Source organism: Anas acuta, chromosome Z (genome assembly GCF_963932015.1).
Source record: "Anas acuta chromosome Z, bAnaAcu1.1, whole genome shotgun sequence".
NCBI classification, from domain to species: domain Eukaryota; kingdom Metazoa; phylum Chordata; class Aves; order Anseriformes; family Anatidae; genus Anas; species Anas acuta.
The window spans coordinates 6,449,247-6,461,289 of NC_089017.1; the positions used below are offsets into that span (position 1 = coordinate 6,449,247).

At 46.0% G+C, this 12,043-nt stretch overlaps 1 protein-coding gene across 1 annotated transcript in view; it reads right to left on the bottom strand.

Annotated features, from left to right (window-relative positions):
* PDZD2 (PDZ domain containing 2) overlaps positions 1 to 12,043 on the bottom strand; it is a 199,017-nt gene that overhangs the window by 128,114 nt on the left and 58,860 nt on the right. Inside the window, 1 exon segment of the mRNA XM_068666448.1 lies at positions 9,559 to 10,359. Coding sequence (XP_068522549.1) covers positions 9,559 to 10,061 — 503 coding nt within the window. The 5' untranslated portion in view covers positions 10,062 to 10,359.

Below are 12,043 nucleotides of genomic sequence, written 5' to 3' on the forward strand. Positions count from 1 at the left end.
CATAGACAAATCTGCCAAAAATGCAAACGTATTTCTGTGCTGCTTAAACAGATCAGCTACTGAACTGAACAAGCCCAAGAAACAATAACAGACATTATATTGCATATATACAAAGCCTAAAAAGCACACAGAGAAACACTTTTCACTGCTGTCTTGTGAATTCTTAGATAGGGCAGGCTAAATCCCTGGTTGACATAACCCCAAAATTGCTTAAAATATTTATATGACATTGCCCTCTAGAGGAAATTGAGAATAATCTGTGTTCTAGCAGAACTTTTCTACAGGTGAAAATATGAAGCACAGTTTTCAACAGAACAATTAGTGTGTAAGAAACCATCTTCTGTGAGAACTTCACACCCTGGTTTCTCTCTGTTTGCTTTCACTGTTTTCTATATGGAATTCCCCAGACTCATTGCTCATATTCCTCATCTAGACTCAGTGTTCAGATGGCATCACAAAGTTTACAGGTGACAAAACATCTCTGTTTGTCCCTGCACTACCAGAACAAAAAAAACTTGGGCTGTAAAAAATCTACAACACTTACTAATTCTTCAGCTATCATGGCTCAAGGAGCAGCAGGTCGATGTATGTGAGGATGAGAAGCAGGACATCACCGACATTTGTTTCATCAAATAGCTGCTCTGCTGGCCTGAACCCAATTCAATGACCAAGTAACAGACCAGGAAAACAGTCAAAATAGCTTCTCTATTTAGTAACTCTTACTTTATTTTATTTTTTTTTTTTTGACCATTCAGTTACCTCTGATGCCTGCTAAGGAGAAGTCAAAAAACAGACTCTGCCATCACCATCATTTTAAGCAATATAAGAGAGTTTTAGCCATCAGCAGAAATTTCCTTTGGTCAGATTTCAACAACTCTGTTGCATTTTGAAAAAGCTTGAACCCTGATTTCTGATAAATGCTCTTACTCAGGAGACATCAGTCTGGCTGTGCTTCCTGTGTCTTGGATGCTTGAGGGTGAAATTTGCTGCTAACAATCACATTTGCCCTACTCTTGTCCTGCCTCAGTAGGTACAAGTTGATATTCCTGAGCTGCCCCAAACCTTGTCACAGCATAAACACTCCTTGATGTGCTTGCCAACTTATCTTTTTATTGGTATTCTTCTGTTAAAACCTATTTCCCTTTGGAGGCCCAGATGATCTTGCTGAGCATCATACATTTTGTCCAGAAAAAGCTGCAAGAACAGTGATGCTAAAGAGCCCTTCCAATATTAGCCTAAATCTGATAGAAAAGAGACAGAAAACCAAGTTTCAGGAGTATGTAATACTGCTCCTAGCCCAAGGGCAAGCATCACATCAGACAGGAAGAGCAATGAATTTTCCACAGGAAAAAAAAAAAAAAAAAAAAAAAAGCATGGCCCAAAGCCATTCACAGAAGTGGTGGTCTCTGGTGTTACATGCAAGCCTCTGCTGTTCACACCTGCATTTCTTATACTCGTCCTCTCACTTGTGCCCATAGATGGCAGGTTCCCCCTGACGAGCAAACACCAAGCACAGCCTCTGCCTGTGGAACTGTCTCCTGCTCATCATCCTTCAACCCTCACCGCTCCCATCCTTCCCTAGGCAGTGACAGGGGATAAGCAGGCTTTAAGCTGCCACCACAGTTAATGCTTGTAGCTCTGGGGGGTCACGGCTCAGTCCCAGTGCACCTGGCAGCATCACAACCATCACACCAGCCGTGCACCCACAGCTACACAAGGTACAATTGCGTCCTGCTTGCAGAGCAGCCCCAAAAGTCTTCTGAGAATGGGAGGGCTGCTCTGCTCAGCCTGATGTTGTAAGACATTTCCATGAAGGCCTTTCTAGGATTCTTGGCATGTCAGTCAGTAGGGGTGGAGAAGGACAACCGGCCCTGTACCTCACTGCTACCTGCTAACCTGGCTCCAGTCACCTCCTCCTCCTCCAACAGCTCAGAGCTCCTGGCTCAAGGACATCATTCTTCAGCACACAGCTGCTTCTTGTGAAACTCTGGACTCCCATGAAATGAAGAGCAGTCCACATTTACAGATTAGAAGAGACACTGTGAATGACTGCACATTGCATACTGGCGTGTAAGGGCAGAAGCATTACAGAAAGAGCAAGAATAATGGACACAACGCATTCCTTGCTCATGTTTTTGTACATCTATCTTTTTAATTATTGATGGCTGAAACACCGTGCTGTGCTGGCAGAAGCACTGCTGGAGAGGCTGTGAATTTATCCTTCTGTGGCTGAAGGCCTCACCTGCTCCTTGCCTGGACAGTGGAAAAAAGTTACCCTGTTTTGTGCATTACAGCAGATTGTCAATTAGGAAGTTCTGCTGCACCCTGACTGGGCTTCCCGATGACCTTAGAGCATGGGACACTTGCAGCATGCAGGGCTGGAAATCCTGCTCAGGATGGAAAAGGGCTCTTGCTGGCATTTTGGTGTCAGGGATAAATGACAAGGCACGAGGCTGAATTCACCAACCCAGACTATTCCCACAGCAGATCACTGGGGAAGGCAGAGCTCCCTCCCAAAGCGTGGGCTTGTGCTCTGTAATTAGACCATGGTCAGAACATCAAATTAAATGGAGATGTACAACCCCACACTTGGCAACAAGGTATAGCCTTCTATGCAGAGGTTTCATAGCTCAATGGAACAAAACAAAAACATCAAATTAAAAAAGTTCCAGACAACCCACTCTGTAATCTCTGAAGCTTTTACACCTCCTAAGGCAACACCACCAACCTCTGTATGAGTCTTCTCAAGCCTGATGCAATCCCTCCGAAAGGAAAATGCACAGAGCTGGGGCTGGGGAGCATTTGCTGCAGACAACCCTGGGGATTTGCCGAATTAGTCACGTATTCCCCCTGGATCACACTTTCTACAGAGAGAGGAGAGCTCTGTTGTTCGGCGGCAACAGTGTGTAGGAAGCAATGACAAGCACATCACCCCCAAAATTTTGGAACAAACATGCAAGCACACGTGGGAAATCAGGTGTTTAAATTCGTGGGATTCTCTCTGATGTATTTATGGTTGTCGGCTAAAATGAAGCTGAGGGAAAAAGTAAATATGATGCAAAGACAAGGAGGAAGAGGGGTTTTGGAAGCCTGACAAGGAGGCAGTTGCAGTGGTGGGATGCTGCAAATGCCCATTGCTACCAGGGAACTGGCCATACCCCTGCAGAGGCTGGACACAGAGCAGGGAGGTTGAGAGGGAAGGCAGGACCAGAGGGTGCAGAGGGAAACCCATGCTCAGATTAATACAGCAAAGACGACAAACAAGCTAAATGATCTCTGCCGAGTCTGGGGATTAGTGACCTTCTGCTTAAGTCTTTTGCTCTTGAGAGAGGATTTGGGATAAAGCTCATTTCTTCAGAGCAATTTATTTCTCAGCACGTGTGGCTAAGTCTGCTCGTACCTTTCCTAAAGACATGAAGGAAGGGAAGAAAAACATCTCTTTCATAGTTTCTTAGTCCTGTTATATTTTAGGGGCAGGTGATGGAATTTAATATTCAGTATGAGAGCAAAATACAGCAGCCATGCTGCAGAGGTGGCTCCACACTTCAGCATTCAAGATGAAATGATAGACTTTCTCAGGCATCCTCTCATTTTGCACAGGCTGAGCTCACATTCACCATCTCCCTGCTCACAGAGGCTCAACTGGAGGAGAAACCTCCCAGCCAAGACCCCTACATGCTGCTGATTTTCCATCCCCAGGACTCAGAAGCTCCATATAGCTTGGAGGACGCATCAGCCTGTGCTGCCCGTCCGTGCCCCTGATAATGAGCCACAGGTCCCAGCCTCTGTGCCCCAATCCATCACTTTGCAGCAGGAAGATTGTTAATGTGATAAAAATAAAAAATAGAGGCAACAAATTCAACTCCACAATTGACTGGGGGCATTTTTTAGGTCAGTTGTAAGAAATCTGTTCCCTGAGATTGTATTTGGAGGCTGTGCTCTCCAGGACCACTGTGTTTGTTTTTCTCTGTGTAGTCAGTGCTGTTAATATTTTAACAAGGAGCTCCCACAGAAATGTTTGCCCCTTGGCCAAGGGCAAAGGGCCAGGATACATTTCCATTTGTTTTCCTATTAAAACAAAAATATTTTCTTATGAACATAACCAAGAGAAGGCCCTACTAACACCAGGCAAAACAGCTGCTTACACTGAGCAGTGCTTTGTGTTGGCAGCACTTTTGCTTTGGGAAGGAGGTGAGGAAACAAAGCAAAACAGAGCAATCGATCTGTACAACCTGACATGCCCAGGAGGTAGGAGGGTAGTAAGAGAAAGCTTTCTGCGATGGCCAGGGATACTTTTCTTGGGGTAATTTCTCCTTGAGAAAATGGATGCATGAAGGAGACTGCTCTGCCGAGCAGCAGGTCAATCCACAATAACTTCCCAGGAAACAAGAGTCTATCACAGGCACAGAAACCTGAAAACCTTCCCTTCCTTCATCCTGCATGCTTTCATGTGCCCTAATGCCCTACTCTACCAAAGAATGGATTTATTGCCAAAAATTAAGCTTGAGGGCCCCAGCTGGTGAGCTGAGGAAGCACAGCCCAAGGCATGGTTTGTCACACCACAGATAACTGAGGATCAACTGAGGAGAAAATCACTATGGTCTGCAGGGAATCATGTAAAAGTAACCCTCGCTCACCATCCTCACAGCCTACCTTCCCCACATGCCAGTCAGAGCACCTGAAAGCGTTGTGAGCACCTCACCAAGTAACACGGTGCTGCAAAATCCTGCAGGTGCCCCAGAGACAAGCATGGCCACCAAAGTGGCTATGGAGAGCACAGGCACGCTCCTGTAGCAGTAGTATCTCATCATGACAGGGCAGGAAGCTGGCCCCATTGAAATGCAAAACTGGAGCATTGCACTTTAATATCAAAGAGTGGCTGCACTTGGGGAGTTTGTTGTCCAGACAAGGAAACGTTTCTATTGTGGGGATGGAAGCAAAGCAGGTTATGATATTAAAAAATAATGATAATAATAAAATAATTCAGTTCAAACTTCTGGGGAAGGGAGAGCTCAATAAAAAGTGCATTGAAACATCCATTTTCAAACCACAGTGTCAAACTCTTGAGCAGCCCTAACCAGATGCAGTAAAAATACCCATTCTCCATTCCCATCCCCTCTGCTAATGTACCACACTGCATCTCCTCACAGCCAGAGCTCCCAGCACCTTCCTGAAGATTGCTGTTCAGAGCAGAATTGACCCTGAATACAGCCAGGGACTGCATACTGCACTTCCAGCACCAGCAAGGACTGTTTCAATACGGAGCCAAAGGTTTCATCCAAGCGTGCACATGGCCCGGCACGGTTATTGACTGCCGCAGGCAAGCTGCACAAACTGCTTTGCATATTTTGACACCTGTAATTTGGCTAGAAGTTCAGTATCATGCTCTGTAATCAGCTGCTAACACTTACAGAAAAGCAGGATGGTGTTCAGGATATCCATATATTATGCAACTAAGAATAGCACTGACCTGTTAGGAGGACCAAGGCATTACCTCCACACTCACAGCTGTCCTGGAGCATGCACATGTAGTTGTGGCGTGCAGAAGCAGCAAGCACTCAGGAAACACCTTGTCTCTTCTGAAAGTCCCTAATTTAGGTAGAGTCAAAGCTTTGCCTTCGGTACAGACACTTTAAAGCTCATTCTCCATTGCACATCTGGTTTCTGAAGATCTTTCTCAGCATCTTCAAAGATTAACTGATTTTCCCTGACATTCAGCATGCCGTATCTCGTGCTGGGGAGGAGGCCTAGCAAGTCCCCCAGGACAACTGGATGAGGAGGAGAGACTAAGAAAAGGCCATGCAAAGGTACGGCTGTCAAAACATTTCTCTGTTCATTTTTTGGAAGCTACTCCAGCTTGTGGGTTAAAAAGAAAGCAGCCAGCTCTCTGACCGTATTTCCACACATGGCAATGTTTGGCCATTTCTGGAGCTGGGGAACATGATATTGTGAAGCAGTGGTTGGGTTTCCTCAATGACAAAATGATAATAGTATCTCATGTTTATACCACACTGTCATCACTTGAAATGTATCTTACTTTGCTTTCTTCAACAACAGTTTAAATTTGGAAATCTATTCAGCAGTGATTTTAAAGATTAGATGTACGTAGTAGCTGTGTCCAACATTGCAGCTATGCTTGATGAAAGTCGTAATCAAATATTTCAAACTGAATGATATTCCTGACAAAATAATTCTTTTGCAATCCTCCCAGGACTTGCTCAATGAAGCCTCATTCACTCATGCTCAAGAAAAGGAAGGATTCATCTGTCATCTGGAGGAATACTAACAGCCTCCCTCCAGTGAATGCGTAATAGCCCAAAATGAGAGGAGTAGTTCCAAAATACATAGGAAGTTGTTGTCTGGGGAAAAATAACCCATGTGTTTTGGAGACACAGTTATATAGACAGAAGATAAATAAATATGCAGAGTTTTGACTAACCTTTATTCAGTACTTCAATACAGCTCATTTCCCTGCAATTGTATTTGATAGACACACAATTTGCTAACTCTGAAGAGAGCAATCATTTTCCCTCAGTCACTAACATCACCAAAAATGCCACCACCTACATCATTCCTCTCTAATATAATAATACGCTGTTAAGCAAAGACCTTTGATGATTACATTACTGCGTAGTGTTTCCCTAAGTGAAAAGAAACAAAAAAGAAACAAGCTCAGCAATAATCAACCTGTTTCTACAATCAGGTGGAGTTTGAATAAACAGTGTTTTTTTTTTTAAGAAGTCAAACTGGATTCAGCTTCCCTAGCAGGGATTGACAGATGAGTGGTACCCTCCAATTTGTGCTCCTGTGCTCTTACTGCTCTTGTGCACAGTGCCTGACCCTGTCACTGCTTTGGGAGCTGAGGACCTGTAGGCACAGGACCTGCCCCAGGCAGTGCACAAAGAGCCTTCCACAAGGAATAATTTGTGCACAGCAATTGCAAAAGATGGGCTAGTTGAGGTGCAAAGCTATTACTGATTGTGGAAGAAAAAAAAAAAAAGTGGATAGTTTAATTCTAAAGTTCAAGTTGCTTGAATATATAAAAAAAAAAAAATCATATCTGGGGGGATTTTTTTAAGGCAATCTGTCTGCAGCTGCCCAACCTGTTGCAGCCCCAGCCATCTGTCCCTGCATCCTCTAGAGACTGACTGCCTCCACAGGAGGGCCTGCAGAAGGGACCACGCACCTTTACCTGTCCTCTCCCGTTGTCCAGCACATTGACTTAGCCCCTTGGCACATGGCAGGAGGGAGCTGAAGATGACCTGAAGCCCATGTACATGCTCACATTTCTGCCAACCCCACTCACATTCCTGCTCAACCCCCAGGAAAGAGGCAGAGTCATGAGACCCTCTGCTCAGCGCCCAGGGTCCCCAAGTACGTGCCAAATTCCCACCTGCTGTGGAGGTAAATCAGCAGATTTCTTAAAACACCAGTGTCTACCACAACACATTCACCAGGCAAGATGAGGCTCCCTTGGCACACTTGGTGGGTGAGCAATAAATCAGAGCTTTAATTTGGCCAATCTAGCCCAGTGTTTTGGGAGCTACAGCACTCAACAGCCCTTCGTATTGACCTGGAAGAGTTTCTCAAGCAGCCAGAGAGTGATTGGGTACACAGAAATTGAGCCAGGACTACCAGGTATCTCCATTCAGTGTGCTGTCTGGCTCTGACAGCTTAAAGAACCACATGGAAAAGCCTCTCCTTCTGCCACCATAGAAGCAATACAGAAATACTCTAGGATAGCTGCTGCTTTGAAGCAGGTTTCCCAAAGGGCAAACTGATGTTGATTTTCAGCCTATTATAAAACTATGCAAAATTGTCTCTGCTTTGAGCACCCCGAAAAAGGACACCCAAAGCATCCTGGAGCAGATCAGAACAAGGTGGTATGCAGGGTTGGGACTACCAGGCAGGTCCCAAAGAAGTAAAACCAAACACCACACCGAGAGCATCCTCAAGGTCCCAAACTGTCATCCGTCAACAGCACCTTTCTCCAATCACAGTTAACAGTAAGTTAGGCAAGAATGCTTTGGATGCTGAAAACAAATCAGGTTTTGAGTAAGACATGTCCTAAATTTTGACCTAAGTTGGATGTAGAGGACTCTAAAGTAGTATCTTAAGAAGAATGACACTGAGCCCATACCATCAAAAAGTAGGAATTCTGCCTTTGTAATGGCAAAAAAAAAGATATCTCAACTAGGGAAATGGAGCACATGGTTCTCATTAGTAACAGCCACAGCTTGCTGGTCTAATAACAGAGCTTTCAGAAAGGAACAAACCCAAAATGAAGCCTTCGGGGATAGGATAATAAGAACTGATATCTAAACACTTTGGACTCCATTGGGTATTATCTTTCTTTCTGCATTAACAACAAGATAACATTATTGCTGGCCTCTGAAACCGGTTCCTTTGGATTTTAGGAAGAGACATCTGGCAAAGGGAAAGCAGCACACTAACCCCTTTTTGCCACAAAACCTCTCAAATATGGGGGTGCGAGTGATCATCTGGCTTGCAGTCACAGTGCTAACATTTAAACACTCATTGAATTACAGGCTTGACCTTAACAAAGGATTATTATCACACCTGCAAAGCAACAGCCAGGTTCACCTTCCCAGCATTCACAGATGGAGGAGTGACTGCTTTTGTTCTGCCACATGGCAGGTTCGGGAGGAATGGTCACCCCAAATCGCAGCTGCAGACCCACTCACAGGGCCAGAGGATGTTCACTGCCTATTGGGAGCAAAGGCTGTGCATTTTGCAGAATTATAACTTGCAAACATTACCAAGACCATTGTGGTTTGCAAGCCTGATGACTGAAGCATCAAATAAATAACCAATGAGCATGTCTACCAGCCCACAACGAGCAAAGCTGGGCCGTAACAGATTTTACAGCATGCAGCAATTGAAAGAAAAAAAAGAAAGAATAATCTGTATCATTGTGAGAACCTTCAATTCTGATTTGAACTCTTGAAGGTTGCAGGTTTTCTGGGACAAGAAACAGCAAAAGAGAGCAAATGAAATAAAATCAAACGGAATTTATTAAAATGAAGTTATTTCAATCTGGTAAACATAAAAATGTCTTGCTTTGAAAAAGTCTCAGACAACATTCAGCTGTCAAAAAGCTTTCCTCAATTCAAATGATTCAAGAAAAATAAGATGCACCAGCAAAATAACAGATTCCAGTGCTGCTGAGTGTGTATTCATTTTTAGTTTAAAAAAAAAAAAAAGAAAAAGAAAAAAGAAAAAAGAAAAAAAGGCTTATCCAAACCCAGGAAGAATCCTGCCTTAGTGGAGACCCTCTGATGCTTACAATGCACTATTTTGTTGACACAATGACCCCTCAAACATTTCCAGTGGATGTGCAAGTAACAGATGTAGGCTAGTTATTGATTTGCTTTTGTTAGTTAATTTCTGTGGATTCCTAAGAAGGAAACCACAGCTCTCACAGAGGCTGGAAAGCAAAGGTCAAAACCTCTGCTCTCAGACTCAAGTCAGCACCAGCCGTGACTTGCACCACATGCTGCAAGAGCCACACACCAGGGACTGCTCTTCCACCCTTACCTTGCACCGGTGACGTCCACGCCGACCATCAACTGCCCATTCAGAGAGAGGATCTCGTCCTTCAGGCGCAGCCTCCCACACTTCCCAGCTGGGCTGTTTTTCTTCAAGTCCGTCACCCAGATGCACCCAACATCGAGCACAGGCCCCTTATTCCCCTTTCTCTTTTTCCCTCCCCGCCGCTTCTCTCCATAGTCCCCCAGGGCGGGGATGTTCCCAAAGCTCAAACCCAGAACCTCAGTTTTCCGCATCTCCTGGGCCAGGTAGACAGTGCAGATCTCCATATCCGAAGCGACGCTGTCTGTCGCCTGCAGTTTGCTCTCGTCCACCGAGAAGTTGAGCTGGATGTACTCGCTCAGCTTTTGGACCGCCGCACGGCACAGCCTCTGCTCGGCCCCCTCGGCCCCCTCCCGCCGGCTGTTCTGCAGCCACTGCCACAGCAGGGGGAGGAAGACCCCCGCGTTGTCCTGCGTGATGGGCATCGCCGTCCCCGGGCATCCCCTCATCGGCTCCCCAGACTGCAGCTCAGCTGCCCACCACGGCCCCCTGGGCCTCCTGGGGCCATGCTAGAGCAGGGGTGGATGCCCAAAGCAAGCCCCATGTAATCTCGCAGGGACAGTTTTGGGGTTCTCTTTGACGACAAGCACAAGGCAGGAGGTTTCGTGCAGCCACGCCACTGCTTGCCCCACAGAGGGGTCCGTGGATGAAGCACTGGGGAGCTTCTGTCTTTCTACACCTTGCTGTCGGGGTCTCTACTCCACCAGGAACATCTCCTTCCCACCACAGTCATCGCAGCAGCTTGTCCTGCAAGGGGAAACAGCATGGTTAGGAGTGCCAAAAATGTTGCAGGTATCCAGCAGCCCCAGCCCACAATCCCGCCTGGGACAGGACCCCAAAGCCACGCTCGCACAGCCGAAGCCGCTCTCCTTCTGTGATTTACCACTTGAGGGCACCAACTGCTCTTCTCAGCAAGGGAATAAAAGGTCACCATTAGCTCCTGACCTCCCCAGCAAGACAGAGAATTAACAGTCCTACAGAAAGTCCAAGAAAATCTGCTTTGCTGGGGTGCATGGCCTGACACGGGTCTCACCATCACTGGTTGACGCCGCAGAACAGGCAACAGGGTCTTTCTCTTACTGGCGTGCAGCTAGTAACCCTGCTAGTAACTACACCTACCCTGCAAACAAAGCATCTAAGGGACGTGGCTGCCCATTTCCCCAGCACAAGGAGAGCTGTGTGGGTGAATTACCCTGTTTTCTACATGGGTCAGAGAGGAAGAGACATGCAAGCAGCCAGCAGGCAGCCAGAGCTGGAGGTTAGCGCACAAGAGGGTGAGAAAAGTTTTTATCTAGGATTACTAGGATCTATGAAATAAGGAAAAACCCTGACATGAGTCAAGTCTGGCTGACCAGTTCCTTTCTTTTTCTTTCTCTAGCAGCATATGCTGCTCAGCAAACTGTACTCCAGACAGGTAGAAGAAAGCAACAGCTTCGAGCCAGCAGTCTGCAGGCCTTGCAGGTGGAAGATGCTGCTGCCCCACGAGGTGGATGCAGGGCTTGAGTCAGGCAGAAGAGCCTGTAGCAACAGTCCACAACTCCATGAGCACAAGTCTTTATAAGAAAGACTCTTACAAGATGCTGCAGTCCAAAAGCTGGATCCAAAGTGTTGCTGAAACACTACCAAGGCATGCCCACCTCTCTGACCACACGGCACCACCATACAGTGACCCAAAGATGCTCAAGCAGGAATAGGGACAGGGACATGGACGACACATCAGGGCCATGCGTGATGCTCCTAAGAGGGCCCATCAGCCACAGGGTGAGGTTACAAAAACATCTGAGCAAGGATGGACGCTACCTCGGGAAGGCAGAACTGTCACACTGCTTAGTGACAGGGACTTCTGAGACAGGCTCAGGGTAGGACACAGGAAGGGACAAAATACAGAGGAAAGGATAAAGACAGAAGGAGCCTGGGCATAGTTCTAAACAGCAGGGGTGATAATGCAGCTGCAGATGGACCAGGAAACACAGTTAAGCACTCTGAATATCTTAGACACCTAATGCAATATTGGTGAATATATTACTTTTAACACAGAACTCAGACCTTCACTAAAATCTCAGACTAAAGCGGGCACAATAAATCCCCCAAACCAAGGAGGCTGAATGGGTCAGGCGACCAGATAACAACTGACTCGATGGTAATGGGAGAGTACAAGCATGAGATATCTGCCAGGAAAGTAACGCAGCAGAACACAGAGCGTCCTGGTGCCTTAGGAGCAGCATCCTCACATAACTGATAGGTCAAGTAATCAGCGGGGAAGTGCCTCCAGAGAGGGACGTGTTGGGGGTAAAAAGATGGAAGGAAACTCATGTAGAAGTGACTGTGAAATGATGAAATCTGCCATACGCAAGGGATTGCAAACAGCAAAATAGAAATGCCTGGCTTCTGTACATTAGGAAAAAAAAAAAAAAAAAGGAAAAAAAAAGAG